Here is a 16339-nt window from a genome sequence, read left to right on the forward strand (position 1 = left end):
GAATTTATTTTTTGGGAGTCCAGCAAAGGTTGGTGTTCGTAAGTAAGACCCACTAATCAGACCTTGACCTGATATATAAGCTCATCAAAACAAGCAAGTCCAAGGACGCTCAAATTCAAAGTCCTGACCTCACTGGTTAAATTAGTTTTGCTAGGTTTATCAGAATTCTAATTTATTTTTCTTCCTAGCCCAAAATATAATTGGAAAGCTATCTAATTTAACTTGGTTACGGGGGCACGAATAAGGAATATGAAGATGAAGATGAGATGAAACACTACAAAGTGTTAGAAAAAAAGAACTAAAAAAGACTTAAAAGGGGTAGGCTTCACTGGCTGGAGAAATGCCAAACGAGGCAGGACCGGTCAAAATCTTTGCAGGTTAAGGCTTGACTTGCCCCGCTAGTTCCTTCGCATTTACATCTTTGTGTATCTTTTAGATAGAAATCTAACGACGATATTTAGTCGAGGCGAATGTACGTTGATTTGACGAATGCTTCCGATGTGCTACAGGGATAAGCTTTAGATCCAGTTGATAGTAACATGTTTCTTCAGAGCCATTTTTTCATGTCTACCAAAATTCAGAGTTTGTTGGGATGCATGTGAAACTTGTAATTATCTGGTGAAATTGATAAACAGTCACTTTCGGTTCTTGCGATTGAAAAAATGTCTCGGAGCTTCACTTTTATTGATGTGAAATTCAAAACTCTAGAACAATCATTATTTTTCAAACACATGATAGAAAAGTAGTGAGTGCTAATTCCAATCGAAACAAAATCCATAACTATTGGCAAATAAAAACGTATATTGCTTGGTAGAAAACTATTTTGAACCTCTTTTATGGCATGGGTACGTTTTGGCTATATAGGGCTTCTTTCCAATGACGTGCATAATATATTGCACAGATCTAGTGTCAACAGATTGTTTCGATTCATCTTAGAAATTGTCTATAAAAACTTGGAATGTGTCTATAAGAACACAATTTCCCATTTAATGCACGTCAAGAAGACCACTTACCAAGTTACCATTGACCATCAACCTTAAGTTCCCCTTAAAAATTGATGATTAAGATGTTAAAGACCTACAGGTAAACCCGGAGGTCCAAAGGTCAAATTTCCGATAAAGTAGGAACCACTCCTTGAAGTCAAAATTTCATATTCTCTTAACATTAGATTAACACTCACGTTGTCATTATATGTTCGTTACGTTGTCTACTGATGGTAATTTTGACCCACTTTTACTCCTGAATCAGACTAATTTTACTTTAGTTTTATATACTTTTACCCTTTTAGTCAGCCCAACCAATGCACTTTAATTTCAACCTCCCCTTGAGTCCTCTATATATTTGCAGTCCAACATCTCCAAAGCCTTAATCTTCTCTCCTCCATTCCTCTCTGTCTCTCTACCACAAAACCATCAAAAAATTACTCAGAGAGACAGAGAGAACGAGGAAAGAAGAAAAAAAAAAAAAGAAGAAGAAGAAGAAATAAATGGAAGATTTCACGTTAGCTCATCGGAGATATGTGAATAGCGGGCAAAGAATAGGAATCATCGATGACAAAGCCTATGCAGTTAACAATGTGTATGTTATTCGAGAACATCATAATAGTACTCCGATGGATATGATGCCATATCACAAGAAGTACCAAATCGCAAAGTCGAGTTATAATCAACCAGAGAGTCGGCCATGGTACTCAAAACCGGAGATTAATAGGAAGAGGAGGGTGGCAAAATATAAGATATATTCAATGGAAGGAAAAGTCAAGAGATCTTTCAAGAATGGTTATCGTTGGTTCAAACATACTTGCTCTAGAATCATTCATGGCTTTTAATTGTTTTCATTTATGTATTATTCATGCATGTTTGCATGCGTGGTGTTATGATATTTGCGTTGTTGTATTTCTTTTCTTCTTCTTTTTTCTTTTGGTTAATTTTCCTCCAAAACGTAATTCCCTTTTGTGTAAAATATGGATTGATTGTGTAATTTTAGTTTCTTTCACATTTGGTTATTCCTTTCGTCGTTTTATTTCTTTTAGATAGGGATTACATAACCTAGCGTCTATTATGTGCAGAGATTTTCCGTGATACCATTTGACCGAAAGTTTTGATGGTGCGTTGTTATTGTGTACTTAGAAGAATAAAGAATGGTTATCCTCTTTATGTTTTATGAATGAGCACTTTTGGACTATATATATTCTTTTTTCATTTTCTAGCGGTTTTTTTTTTCTGAATATTGAGAATAATCCAAATGGATATTGAGAATAATCCAAATGGTTATTCTCTTTATGTTTTATGAATGAGCACTTTTGGACTATATTCTTTTTTCATTTTCTAGCGTTTTTTTCTCTTTTTTTTCTGAATATTGAGATTAATCCAAATGAGGGGATCTGCTTCGATGCAGGTTGATCATCTGATAATGAAAGGTAAGAAGTAGAAAAGGTAGTTGAAACATGGTATAAATTTCAAGGGTCACTTTATCCATTAAATGATTATTTAGAATGACATCAATTGATGATTCATTTGCCTCGTGAAATAAAATGTAAAGTTTAAAGCTTCATTTGAAAGTTAGTATTACGAAATGTACAAAATTTCAGATGGCCATAACAAATATCAATGATGTATTTTTATTTTTATTTTATCGGAATAGAAGTGATTATCTGGTTTCTATACGTGTCACTTAGTTTAATTGTTCATGTATTTATGTAAATTCAGTGAGTCATAATTATCATTTCCTACATGTTTCAAAAATATCCTACTAGGGAAAAAAACACACAAATATAAATACGGAAGGGAAATATATTCAGTTCAAAATAGTTTAACATTTAATTTAGTACTGCAAGTCTAGAACTTAATGGCACGCATATTAAGTTAATACTGCAAGTCTAGAACTTAATGGCACCTATATTAAGTTAACTGGTAGTTAGATGAAGTCATTGGCAAGGTCTCTTTGCATTATTGGTAAATATTCATCTTTGAGATCTAGAGTAGATAACTGTGTGATTAGTTTAGGAACGGTTGGTATAACAAACGGAACTGCTAAGGACTATAGATTATTATTCTCTTACGGTCACATCATAGTGTAAACTTTAGTGACATCTATCTATTAACTATTGCTAATGTAAAAGTTGAAAGTCACAAAGTTAAAATTAAATGACCAAAATGTTCATCAAAATTGATGGACCTTTTTAGATCCTCTTAAAATCAAATTAATGTTTTTGAATTTAAGTTGTAATTTCATTCTCTTTATTCTGAATTTAGAAATTATCAGTAGCTAAAGGTATCTGAAAAGTCATCTCTATCATATTGAATTCATTTATGACGTATAACATTAATTCAACATCAATAAATTTTTGCATAATTCTCAATCAAATGGAAAACAAATTGAAAAAGCAAAAAAAATTTTGATGTAGTATATCTAACTACGAAATGATATTTAAGTTTGATAGACGAAATTCATCACTCTAAAATATGTTAAAATTCACCGAAAGAAAATAAAAAATAAAAGCTGCTTTGACACATCATCCTGAAATTCGAGGAAGCGAAGAGGTACATTTGAATCCCCTTGGTGCCCACCCTCCCAACCCCACCCCCACTCCCTTTTTTTTTTTTTTTTTTGAAAAATTGTGGCTAAATATTTAATAAAAAAAAAGCTCAAATAGCTGCATCACGCATGGAGGATCTTCAACTTTTCGACCTCGCGTGGCGAACAAAAGTTTTAACACTTTTGACCTTGAAAATTTATCTGTGCGACAAGTGATGAACAAAAGTTCAAGACCATCGATTTTGAAGGTCGTTTGGTGTAATTTTCTACCTAAAAGTGGTTGAGCCCAAGACTTTTGTAACCCCAAAATAAATTTTTGGAACCAAAATAACCCATTAAAAAAAAAAAAAAAGTAAATAGGCATCACGCGATTACGCGCGTAAAAGGACCAAAGTGTAGTTTTACACTAAAGTCCTTTTACTTACGTAATATGTGCGAAAAGAAAAAATATATCGGGCCCGTCGTCTTTCCCCACCGGTCCCCCCGAATTCGAAAAATAAAACGAAAATCAGCCATTAAAGGTCCCTTTCCGAGGTCCCACGCGATCAAAAACATCGTTTTCTTGTTGATTTCCAACCCAAAAGTGGTATATTGAAGTTTCCAAGAATAAGTTTCTTCGCAATAAAGCGGCGTATAATTCAATTCAAAAACTCAAAATCAAAGCTTCAATCTAGGTACTTTACTACCATTTTTCTATTACATTATTAACCTAAGCATTACTACGTGAACGAAAAAATAATTTTACGCACTTTTTTTTTGCGTAAAAAGGTTGTTTTCAGCCCGTTTTTCATTTTTTTTTTTAAATTTTTTTTCTTCATTTGTTGTTAATTGTTAATCTATTAACCTAAGCATTACTATTGTGTGAAAAAAAAAAATACGCACTTTTTTTGTGCGCAAAAGTACGTTTTTCGCCCGTTTTTTAATTTTTTTTTAATTTTTTTTTTGTTTAGTTGTTGTTAATTTGTTAATTGTTTATTAGTTGCTTATTTAGTATTTGGTAATTGTTAGATTAGTTATTGCAATTGTTAGACTAGCTAATTGTTTTTTTAGTTTTTGTTAAGCCAATTGTTTATTTGTTAATAATTTGTTAATTATTTGATTAGTTAGTTTCTCGCTTTATTTAATAATTATATGCTAATTAATTTTTTATTATTTGATTAGTTAGTTAATTGTTTATTTATTAATTATATGCTAATTGTTTGCTAGCTAATTGTTAATTTTTTGATTTGTTAATTATTAATCTTTATATCTTTAATTGTTAATTTATTTATTTGCTAATTAGAAATTGAAAATCCTTAGTTTAGGATTCAATCCTTTGTATAATTTCTCGGTAAAAGATTACATAACTAATACTACGTATTAGAGATTAATTAAAAAAATAATGATTAATTTAAAATGCGTAAAAAATATACCACTTTAATCCTTCCTTCATTTATTAATGATTAATTTAAAATGCCTAAAATAGATAGGACACCACCGTAGCCGGGACCCTTCGACAACGAGAGAGGTACTTTATCTACGGCATGAGCATAGGTCCCGATATGTATGGGATGCGTAGGTATCCTCAAGTAAGTGGTCGTACCCGTTTGGGGGAGTCAGCATGGGATATTCTAGAGGTTATTCCCCCACATCCCCGTGTCATAGATATACTACGTCGGGGCGGTATCTATCGGTGCATCGAGGTTGGTCGGCTTGTGCACGATAGGGCTACAGTGACGACTATGATTGAGCGGCGGCGACCAGGAGACCCATACATTTCATCTCCGCATTGGCGAGGCTACCATCACCCTGCAGGATGTCGAGGTGATTTATGGTTTACAGATTGATGGACAGACATTGTATAGAGTAGAGCCTCCGGAGATGTTGTCGTATCGCCAGGAGATGGCTAAGCTCACTGGTTTCGAGCCTCTGCGGGGGGATATGCGTGGACGGAGTCGGTTGTTGCGGTCCTCCCTCCATGCTCACTTGCGCCTCGTAGATCTGTAGCATCCGATTGGCGAGGCGACGCTACAAGCTGATGTTGACCGACGTGCTCGCTTATATCTTCTCATCATATTCGAGGGCATCATGTTCCCGAACACGTCGGGGCGCGGATATGAGCATTAGGTATCTGCTCTCTTTATCGAGGACCTAGAGCGCCTATGATGTTATAGTTGGGGCGCCGCTGTCCTGGCTTACATGTACAGAGGATTTGATCGAGCCTCTATGGGCGAGAGGGTTGAGGTCGTTGTATTTAGCCCTCTTCTTCAGGTAATATATTTAAGTGTGTGTAGATAAAACACTAAATATATTTTTTCGAAACGACGACTGATAAATAATTTTTTTGATGACTATGACAGATATGGGTGTGGACTAGGTTGAGACCTTTTCAGCCCATAGCTGCTCACCCTCCCGATGACTATGTTGCTTAGGATATGCCATGCGCGCGGAGATGGTCGTGAGGCCGTACCAGAGGTGTGGAGGCGCACCACGTCATTCTCCCGTTTAGGGATCAGTTAGACCGCATGACTGCGCCTGAGGTAAGTTTTTTTTTTTATTTAACATTAGTTTGTTATTTTTGTTAGTCTTTTATTGTTAACTAGTTGAAATCCTCTTATAGGCTTTCATATGGACGTCGTATGATCAGATTTTGGGTCAGTTGCCGGCGTTTTGTAGGGCTAGTGAGCACATGTGGACTGCACGGGGTCCATTGATCCATATGGACATCGTTGAGCATCACGCACCCGACCGTGTATTACGGCAGTTTGGGCATGTGCAGAACATACCCGCGGCTACACATTGGGAGCACTACCACTACACCAGGGACGAGCGTTCGATCGACAGTGCGGCATGGCGGGCGCGTATGCACCAGGAAGTCAATGCATGGAACGCGAGGATGACGACTCTAGCGGCGGTCGGACATGACACTCCGGTCCATGAGTACATGACTTGGTATATGCATATCACTCGCACCTTGATTGCCAACCCCTTGACGTCGCGTCCTGATGGCCGAGAATATGCATCACTCTCAGGAGCGTACGAAGTGCTGGTAAGTTTATTCAATCGTCGTCTTATTATGTATTAATTTATGAATTTATTCAATTCTTAAAATTTGCAAATATATGCAGCTACGGATGACTCTGATGATACGCTATGAGAGCATTCCCCTTACGGAGTCCACCGACCCCGGGATAGCGGCATATGCGGCACGGATAGTTCATCTTACCGACACTGGTATGACACAGGCACAGGAGTGGCATCGTGTCGATGAGGATGTACCAGAGGGTGTTCCTGAGGGTGGTAGGGCTGATAGAGGTGGGCGGGCTGGCAGAGGTGGTCGGGGCGAGAGGTCAGTGGCGGAGGTGGTGGGTGGAGGAGGTGATCAGGGGAGGTGGTCGGCTCGACGATATAGCCCGTCAAGCTCTGTCGGCTACAGATACCCTTTCTTCTTCCAGGCCGTCGACTTCACAGAGATCTGGATATACTCTAGAGATATTCTCACATTATGATCCTTAGGCATCATTTCCGCAGGTGCCAGTTGGTGATCTACATATGGGAGGCGGAGATGAGGACTTGGATATTATTTTCGATGACTACTTTCTTCGTTCTACAGCCGGGCCTACGGCACCATCTGCATCTCCGGCTCCGCGGGCCGCTCAGGAGCCCTCTCACATGCCATCTCAGGAGCCGTCGACACACAGGTTTTTTTTTTACAATAAAATAATGTATTAATTAATTATTTTATTAATCTAAACTAAATTATTTACATGTATTATAGGTTCATTCTTTTTGCGCCTGTGGACCCGTCTCCGCCTGTCCAGATTGACCCGTCTCCACCTCCGACTACGGCCCGGGTAGCGCTCGGAGAGACGTTGAGGAGCCGGCTAAGGAGCCCCTCGACCACCATCTCGTGAGGCCGTCGACACACAGATTTATTTTTTTACAAAGAAATAATTTATTAAATAATTGTTTATATGTTATTTCATGTTTATTTTATGAAACATTAAATTGTTTATATGTTATTTCAGGTTCATTCTTCTACTCCTGTGGTCCAGTCTCCTCCGATTGAGTCATCTCCTGAGGCATCTACAGAGGCTACTTAGGTGGAGACCGCCGCCGTCTTCCACGGGAAGCATATTTTCACCAAGGGAAGAAATGATGAAGGAGAAGAAAGGATGATCATGGCATAGATCATCCTGTCATTAAGAGGAGGAGAGAGGATCCTGATGATAGTGAGGGTGGTGGGGTTGGCCTTAGGCGTTAGGAGATTGTGTATTTGTAAATAAAATGTACATTTTATGTTAATATATATATATTTTTGGGTATTATTTTTTTTTTAATGATAATTAGTTATTTTAGTATTTATTGTCGATTATTAATAACTCATGCGACGTCTAGATTAATTAAAACCCTATAAAATATGACAATTAAACTTAAAGATAATAAGTTTCCAAACTTACTTGAGCACTTTACAACCCCTAAAACGACAATCCAAACATATATGTGTACTTGATGTAATGAGACGACATTATTGTACGCTATATTAAGTTCTATATAAAATATTTATATTCCGACGTTTTGAAACGTGACTAATCTTCGGTCAAAGTACCAAAAAAAAACTTAAAGATAACAAGTTTCCAAACTTACTTCGGAGCACTTTACAACCCCTAAAACGACGATCCAAACATATAGGTATACCTGATGTAATGAGCCGACATTATTGTACGCTAAAAAAGATATTAAGTTCTATATAAAATATTTATATTCCGATGTTTTGAAACGTGACTAATTTTCAGTCAAAGTATGAAAAAAAGCTTAATTTTCAGTTTGATTTCCAAAGAATAAAGGCTGGGGTGGGGTATTTGGCTCTTTTACGCACATATTCTGTGCATAAAAGGACTTTAGTGTAAAACTACACTTTGGTCCTTTTACGCACATAATCTGTGCGTGAAGCCTATTTACGTTTTTTTTTTTTTTTAAATGGGTTATTTTGGTTCCAAAAAATTATTTTGGGGTTACAAAAGTCTTGGGCTCAAAAGTGGTTCCCTAGTTGACATCTCTACATAGTGAGTAGGGTCATTTGCACATCTCTACATAGTGAGTAAGGTCATTTGCACGATTACCCTTCAAAGGTACTGGTCTTTAATTTTTGCCCCTCAAATTGGTGGTCTTTAATTTTTGTCCTTCGCCTAATACCATGAGGTTTGGGGTTCAAAGCCCGGCTCAATAAAAAAAAAATCGCAAGGCAGAGTTTTGTTGCAAAGTTAGGCTTTAGGCAGAATTTTGAATGCAAAACTCTATCTTGCGAATCCAAACCTCCGTCTTGCGATTTTTTTTTTTTTTAAGTCGGGGTTTTGAATGCGAAGGGAAAAATTAAAGACCACCTCGAGGGACAAAAATTAATCGACCGATGCTTTTGAAGAATCCGCACAAAAAAATAGTGACCGTCTTGTCATAGATCATTTTTTTGTGTAGGTTGCCCTTCAAAAGCATTGGTCTTTAAATTTTGTCCTCAAATTGGTGGTCTTTGATATTTTCCCTTCGCTTAACACCCAGAGGTCCTAGGTTCGAATCCAAGCTCAGTCAAAAAAATAAAATAAAAATCGCAAGCCATAAGTTAGGATTAGGCGCGTGTTGGGATTCCCAATTTAAGGCAAACTTTTACCCAAAATTGCTTAAATTTTTTAAATTTTTTTTTTTTTTTTTAAGGCGCAGAAGTTTGAAACCCAACTTATGCCTTAGTCCAATTTATGCCCTGCGTATCCCAATTTATGCCTTGCGAATTTTTTAAACCGGGGGTGAACCAAGAGACTTTTAGCGAAGGCCAAAATTTAAAGATCACTGATTTGAGGGACAAAAATTAAAGACCACCCCAGCGAAGGCCAATCCTGCAAATTGCCCGTCATGGATGCTCCAAGCCCAACACATACGAACAAGCCCAGCAACTGAAAAAATGGAACGTCGTCGTTACGAAATAAAAGCACCGGTAATATAAAATCTCGCAAAACATTTCCTTTAGTACTTAAAAAATAATTGTGAAAAAAGGCAAAATGAAAGCGCGGGAAAACCAACGAAGGCAACCGCTGCGACGGCCGCGAAAGGCGGAGATTGGCGGCGCCGAAGAAATGGAAGACGACGATCTTGAGTTAGAGAAAGTTAAGCTAATTAGCTTAGCTCTTGAATTTGGATTTGATGAAGACTCCGCTAAAACTTGCTTGAATCGCCTCGTTGAGCTCTACGGTAAACTCTCCATTTCCCACTACACTATTACCATTATATTGCTTCATGAATAAGCGTTATATTATATTTATAACAACAATAATAACATACATACGACAGGTGGCGTCCAGAGGTCTTACCCTTACCTTTGTGGGGCAGAGAGGCAATTAGCATTATACATATGTTTAAAAGAAAAAAAGAACACAAGTTATTTTAACACACAAAATCTCCCTAATTGAGTTTGTGGAGGGTTGTAGTAAATTGATGACTAGTGAAAAAAATAGTCTAATTATGAAAAGTTTCATACAGGTGCTTCAAACTAGGTGTACTTGAGTGATATACTTTATTATTTTAGAGACTAGATTATATGGTTCTAATATAGGAGTAGTTGGTTGAGCTACTACAGTGCTCATTTTTTCCACTTGTGAAGGTGATGATGGGCGAGATTTCATCTCTGTGGAGCACTGTGGAGATGATTTTCTTGCGGCGCTGGCAGAGTCTATGCAAGACACTGAGGATTGGGATGATTTGCAAGCCATTGAAACGGAGGCTTGTGGAGCTCTAGCTGATATGTTGGGTAAGGATGTTCGTGAAAACTGTAAAGTTGATTGTCATGAGGATTCTAGCACCTACATCCATGTTATTGAGGATTCACCCCAACAGCAAAGGCGTGCAAAAGCAGTAATGTTGGATTCTTCAAGTGACAGTGAAGAGATGGGTTTTAGCTTTGCCCGCAAAGAGGATGTCGCATCTACCTCAAAGATTCGTCTTGATAGAAGCTACCAGGGCATGACTCCACAATCAGGGTGCCGTACCTCAACGTCGATGGTAGTACTTGTTTAGACTTATGATATTTTCTGTCAACTTTTTTTTTTTTTTTTTTTTTTCCAGTTCTTAAATATCAACATTTCTCAGATGTTATCTTCTTTCTTTTTCGCTGCAAATCATGTCTTTCGTTCTACCTGCCTTCAATTTTTTTTTTTCCCTTTTGGTTTTAGTTTTTTTGTCTTTTTCCCCCCTTTTCTGAATGAAGTGCATGCTTTGATATATGCTGCTGCATTGCATTAGAACAGTGGTACATTGAATCATCCAGTAAATTATTTCAAATAGCTGAGACCCAAATGAAAGGCTATATAATCTACTGTTAGCTGACATGTGATCACCCTTTACCTTGTTCTAGCTGAACCTTGCTTCCTTCAATTTATCAAGTACTGACTGAAATCCTCCTACCCCCCGTTCTGCCCTTCTTGAAAGGATTATAAGAGCGTGGTTACTGAAGGTTCAGTTTCATCAGTCTCCGCTGAAATGGAGTGCTCCTTGGGGTCAAATCACCGGGATGGAACCCTTAGTTATGAAGAGTTGCAAAGGTTGGATGATATTGAACTGGCAAATGTGGTAGTATTTGGAAACAGGTCCTTTCGACCTCTACAACATCAAGCTTGTCAAGCATGTCTTCAAAAGCGTGATTGCTTCGTTCTTATGCCAACTGGAGGTGGTAAAAGTCTTTGCTACCAGGTAGGTTTCTTTACTGTACAGATGGTCCTTTCCCTAATAATCTAGAGCATGATCACAAGAACTTTTTGATTCATATTGAATCTGGTTTGAAATGTTGGAGCCCAAGTTCCAGTACCTGTAAAGTTGCACTCAGGTATCCTTTCGTTACACCAAAAATACGTGAGACACGGCCTTCTCATACTATTCATTTGTTTTATTGGTAGAAGTAATTCATTGATACACAGAAAGAAGTAGGTGCTGTAAAATACATATTCATATTGTTCTCGCTTCTATGGAACAATCTTCTATATTTTCATGTCACGATTAACCAAAAAACAATATGTTTGTGGAAGGATTTCTATCATTCTATGCTTCTTTTATATGGGTTCACCCTCTTTATAAAGGGAATATGTATTAGCCCTTATGTCATCAATACACTTTTGATCATCGACCCTAGAAAATTCAATTAAAACAAAAAGGAAACACAGAGAGCTTTACTCTTATTACATTCTCTAGATTAAATTTATGCACTTCATAATGGGCTTCAAATGCTAAAAAATTCTTTAACTTTGTGAATATTTTAATTCAAGATTGGCCTATAGGAAATTATAGCCGCCATAAAATCATATTAAATTTGTCAAGACTGTCTAATGTTTGCACTAATTCTATTTCCTTTTCCTCCTATGCAGCTTCCAGCGATTGTACAACCTGGTGTTATGATTGTTGTATCCCCCCTACTTTCCCTAATTCAAGATCAGATAATCACACTTAACCTCAAGTTTGGGATACCGGCAACCTTTTTAAATTCCCAACAAACTCCCTCACAAGCTGCAGCTGTACTACAAGAATTAAGGCAAGGTTTTACTTGTGTATCTCCATAACCACCCGGTTTTCTCCTCTAAATTGCGGACTATTACTGATTGCCTTTAAGGAGAACATATTTTTGAGAATGACTGGTAATATGTTTTGTGGTCCTTGCATGACTCATGGTCCATACTCCATAATATGCATGGTCGTGCAAGCCCCTAGCACGCATGTATTGGCAGGAAAACTTACCACATTTTCATCATTTTGTTTACTGCAGTATAGACAAAAAGAATTTGCTTTCTTTTCATAATTATCTGTAAGAATGAGAAGCTTGGTAGGTAGGTCTTAAAAATAAAGAAGAATTGGGAAGGCCGACATTTTTACCTTTGCTGGTGTTTTGTCCTGATTTCCTCGCACGTGTTTTTCTTTGGCTATGAAATAGATCGTGAATGCCTTGAAATTAGACTTGCTTTCAGTTAAGACTGAATCTCATGACACAATTTCAGATCAAATGTCAAGTCATGGCTATTCCATTCTTTATTAATTTCAGTATTAGAAGTTTTTTTTTTTTTTTTTTTTGATGACATGGGACCCGCAGCAGCTACCCTTCGGGTGCGCACAGGGTAAACCCGGCTCCTGTGCATCAGTATTAGAAGTATTTACAAGTATTCAAATAGGCTTGTCAACTGAAATAAAATTTTACCTGATCTTACTTCTTGGCTTCTTTAGAAAGTATTTTTCTTTTTACAGGAAGTTGTAGTGATCCTGTCCCAAAATTGCTATAGTTTGCTGCTAACATCATATTCTGGATTTGCATCTTCATTTGTTACTTCTAGGAAAGATACACCGTCATGCAAGCTCCTCTATGTAACTCCTGAGAGGATAGCTGGAAATTTATCATTTCAAGAAACCTTAAAATGTATGCATGGAAAGGTGAGATTTTTGTAAGCATATAAAACATGTGTAGTTATTTTATCTTATTTAAGTCCAGAATATTGCTCGATGGTGATAGTAAATAGAAGTTTTACTTTTTCAGGGACAATTGGCTGGATTTGTTATTGATGAGGCTCACTGTGTGAGGTATGCCCTTATTCTAAAATAATCTTAATTGTTCAACAGATCACTAAGCTAGAGTAGAAGAAGTCAATGAACAATCTCGCAGATTGATCTATCAGATGACCAAAAAGGGACAAGGAAATCCATAAAGAAACTAGATCCTAGTTGTCTTTGGTGACTTATGTCAATCAACCTTATGTTTTGTGATATACGTAGTTTTGGGCTTTCTTATATGTCGGGTAAAAAGAATCGAGAATATAATTGGAACTCATGTTCTCAGTTTCAAATGATTCGAAGAAATAGAGAAACAATAGGCATGTTCTCAATGGTTTGCTTTAAGGTGTAGTTGACCTGTTCTTTTACCTGTTTCTCAGCCAATGGGGACATGATTTTCGACCAGATTATAGAGTACTAGGATGTCTTAAGCAAAATTTTCCAGATGTTCCAGTGATGGCATTAACTGCCACAGCAACCCACGCAGTCCGTGAAGTAAGACAGCTACTCAAATTTGTCCTTTTGTTAGGTCTGTTTAGTATCTTGGTTTTCACAGTTTCTGCACTCTGCAGGATATCTTGAAAGCTTTAAGAATTCCTCGTGCCCTTGTCCTTGAGACCAGCTTTGATAGATCCAATTTGAAGTATGAAGTAACTGGAAAGAGCAAAGAGCCACTCAAGCAACTTGGGAATCTGTTGTTGGATCGGTTCAAGAATCTATCTGGAATTGTGTACTGCCTATCCAAAAGCGAGTGCGTGGATGTCTCAAAATTTTTGAATGAGAAATGCAAAATCAAAACAGCATACTATCATGCTGGTTTAGCATCTCGTCAGAGGGTTGCAGTTCAGAAGAGGTGGCGCTCTGGGGAAGTTGATGTTGTTTGTGCCACTATTGCTTTTGGAATGGGAATTGACAAACCTGATGTTGTGAGTATTGTAGACTATGCTGTTTTTCTGCTTCTTTCCATAATATGAGCTCTTCGATGACTGATCATGTTGCAAATGACACTTAACTAAATGCCATTGATAAGTGATCTTTCTATCGAGTGTAAGGCATAAGACATAGTGGTGCCATGAAGGGTTTTAAAATCAGTAATTAGTACCTTTTGCTGGATATGGTTACCCATTTTAGCTCTAAAGGTTCTTGATTTGATAGTGGGAGCGGAAGTTCTTTTCATTTAGAAGTTCCATTGTATGCACCGTTAGGCATTTCCGGAAATAAGATAGTGAACTGATAGTTTTCTACGTTTTCAGCGGTTCGTTGTTCACAATACAATGTCCAAATCTATTGAAAGTTATTATCAGGAAGCTGGAAGGGCAGGTAGGGACAACCTTCCTGCTACATGTGTCATATTATACCAAAAGAAGGATTTCAGTCGAGTTGTATGCATGCTAAGAAGTGGGCAAGGGTATAAAAGAGACAGCTTGAAGAGGGCCATGGAACAAGCTCGAAAAATGCAGAAATACTGTGAACTTAAGGTGCGTTAACTGAAAAATATAGAGCTTCTGTGTCTTGCATCGTTCTAGCTAACTGTTGTGTTGCTGGACAGCCTTTTGAATTATCTCTATGTTATGTATTTAATCATAACATTATCCTTAAACTTGCAGACTGAATGCCGCAGAAAATTGTTACTTGAACACTTTGGAGAGTCCTTTGACCAAAATTCTTGCAAGAATGGTTCTAATCCATGTGACAACTGTCTCAAGTCTTCCTCGTGAAGGTTCTACATTTTAATCCCAAGAGAAGTCCACAATACCAATCTCAAGCTTCTATTTGCTCAAACGCCAAATCCGTCCTAAACATGTACCGCTTGATGGGGATGGTGACTTTTAAAGTTTCGAGCAGCTGCGGTATGGTTCAGTTTTGATTAAGTAAACTTGGCAGGTTTTATTAGTGACTAGGGTAATTTGTAATAAGGTCATCTTATACAACAAGGTGCTCATCTTCAGGAGGCAAAAGATGCTTCTCGGAGTCGCAAGTGCAAGTCCTGCACTTATGGCTCAAGGAGGTGAAAGCTCTCTCTTTACTGTCATCTTATTTTTGGCCCAAACCTAAGAGTCAAATGATCGGCTTCAAGAAAGTATAAACGAAGCACATGATGGTTGTATAGCAATTTTGACAGCTCGTATTGTACATGTTAACTTACCCCAGCATTAATGAGATAGCTAGCTTTATTGTATATTTCTCCTTCAAAGTGAACGCATTGACATATTTGGGTTGTTCCTCATGCTCTGCCTTGAAGTCTTCATGCATGAGTATTTGTTAGAAACCGCTTCATATGTGGTAGCAAATGACAACCCTTTTTATCATTAAACTCTTAGCACGGTGGCTTGTTATTAAATCTCATTCACGTGTATCTTGTCCCTTGTTTATTTCTGTCTGTGGCTCTAGCTCCAGTTTTCTTGAAATCGAACATGTCTTGGATCAATGCAAGAATGTATTTATTTGTTAGAAGAGTTTCTAGTTTTTCATGAAGTGGCAGAGTATGTCCTTTACTGTTATATGATGTAACCCTCCTAGTTACGTTACCATATATTATTGCGAGATATGGGGCGTCCATCCTGCTATACAATCATTCATAACACAACAAAATAAACCCTTCTCTCTAATGTGCTTGTGAGTTTGGTGTTTTATGATGATTAACGGTCCCAGTGAGGGCTAGTCCAGATATAATGGACCTTGATTTGTTATCCAATTGTTAAGAATCATCCTGGTAAACAAATTATTCAGAATTTCAGATCCACTGCAACACTAAACCATGTTGATTTACCATGGTTAAGTAACAAAATTCGAAGTAAAAATGTAGATAAACCAGCTATGGTTTAGAAATAAATCTTATATATAAACACATGTGGTACACATCGTAGATCGAAGTCAAAGAACTATTCAAATATTCTTAATACGTGGGGTCTTAAGATGAAAAAAAAAAACTCATACAATTTCTTTCTTTTTTTTCCTTAATTGCACCTATGACAACGACAGTTATCTTGTTGAATTAGCCAAATACATGTCGACATTTAATGTGTTACTTGTTTTCTTGTTCCTATGACTATAAAAGAAAGAATTATATAGACACAGATGATTCAAATGTCGCCAGCTCACATTTCAACTTCCTCTTAACTGTGGAATAGTTGTTAATGGGCCTCTTAAAGGAAGTGCTTTTAATGGTCCTCACTCCTCTCACAGGTTTACAATTTTCTTTATTCCAAAAGAAAAATATAAACGAGATACTAAAAAAAGAAAAGAAATATAG

The 16339-nt window shown here is 37.2% G+C and overlaps 2 protein-coding genes across 4 annotated transcripts; both read left to right on the plus strand.

Annotated features, from left to right (window-relative positions):
* Positions 1 to 6041: 6041 nt before the first annotated feature.
* On the plus strand, positions 6042 to 7619 carry LOC132062123 (uncharacterized). The gene is made up of 6 exons (XM_059454762.1): positions 6042 to 6056; positions 6137 to 6565; positions 6645 to 6881; positions 7033 to 7217; positions 7295 to 7370; positions 7545 to 7619. The coding sequence occupies exons 1-6, from the start codon at positions 6042 to 6044 to the stop codon at positions 7617 to 7619; spliced, it is 1017 nt and encodes a 338-aa protein (XP_059310745.1).
* Positions 7620 to 9555: 1936 nt separating this feature from the next.
* On the plus strand, positions 9556 to 15377 carry LOC132064340 (ATP-dependent DNA helicase Q-like 1). Of its 3 annotated transcripts, none has more exons than XR_009416538.1 (11): positions 9556 to 9756; positions 10166 to 10563; positions 10990 to 11250; positions 11919 to 12087; positions 12878 to 12969; positions 13073 to 13116; positions 13467 to 13581; positions 13659 to 14012; positions 14340 to 14564; positions 14694 to 14936; positions 15036 to 15377. XR_009416538.1 is itself a non-coding variant. In XM_059457294.1 (11 exons), exons 1-11 carry the CDS (start codon positions 9567 to 9569, stop codon positions 14802 to 14804), a joined length of 1917 nt encoding a protein of 638 aa, XP_059313277.1. In that variant the 5' UTR covers positions 9556 to 9566; the 3' UTR covers positions 14805 to 15377. The 3 variants fall into 3 exon arrangements, 2 of the variants coding, with proteins under 2 accessions (XP_059313277.1, XP_059313276.1); XM_059457294.1 differs by having other exon boundaries at positions 10166 to 10382; positions 10425 to 10563; positions 14694 to 15377; XM_059457293.1 differs by having other exon boundaries at positions 14694 to 15377.
* Positions 15378 to 16339: the final 962 nt, after the last annotated feature.

This window comes from Lycium ferocissimum, chromosome 7 (assembly GCF_029784015.1).
Source record: "Lycium ferocissimum isolate CSIRO_LF1 chromosome 7, AGI_CSIRO_Lferr_CH_V1, whole genome shotgun sequence".
Taxonomy (NCBI): domain Eukaryota; kingdom Viridiplantae; phylum Streptophyta; class Magnoliopsida; order Solanales; family Solanaceae; genus Lycium; species Lycium ferocissimum.

What these genes read in the sequence shown, in the direction of transcription:
- LOC132062123 (XM_059454762.1), top strand. An exon ending in AGAGGTCAGTGGCGGAGGTG is followed by an intron (nt 6,882 to 7,032) that starts GTGGGTGGAGGA and finishes TATGATCCTTAG; the next exon opens with GCATCATTTCCGCAGGTGCC. An exon ending in CAGGAGCCGTCGACACACAG is followed by an intron (nt 7,218 to 7,294) that starts GTTTTTTTTTTA and finishes CATGTATTATAG; the next exon opens with GTTCATTCTTTTTGCGCCTG.
- LOC132064340 (XM_059457293.1), top strand. Translation starts at nt 9,567, where the DNA reads ATGAAAGCGCGGGAAAACCAACGAAGGCAACCGCTGCGACGGCCGCGA. An exon ending in GCCGTACCTCAACGTCGATG is followed by an intron (nt 10,564 to 10,989) that starts GTAGTACTTGTT and finishes CCTTCTTGAAAG; the next exon opens with GATTATAAGAGCGTGGTTAC. An exon ending in AGAAATACTGTGAACTTAAG is followed by an intron (nt 14,565 to 14,693) that starts GTGCGTTAACTG and finishes TTAAACTTGCAG; the next exon opens with ACTGAATGCCGCAGAAAATT.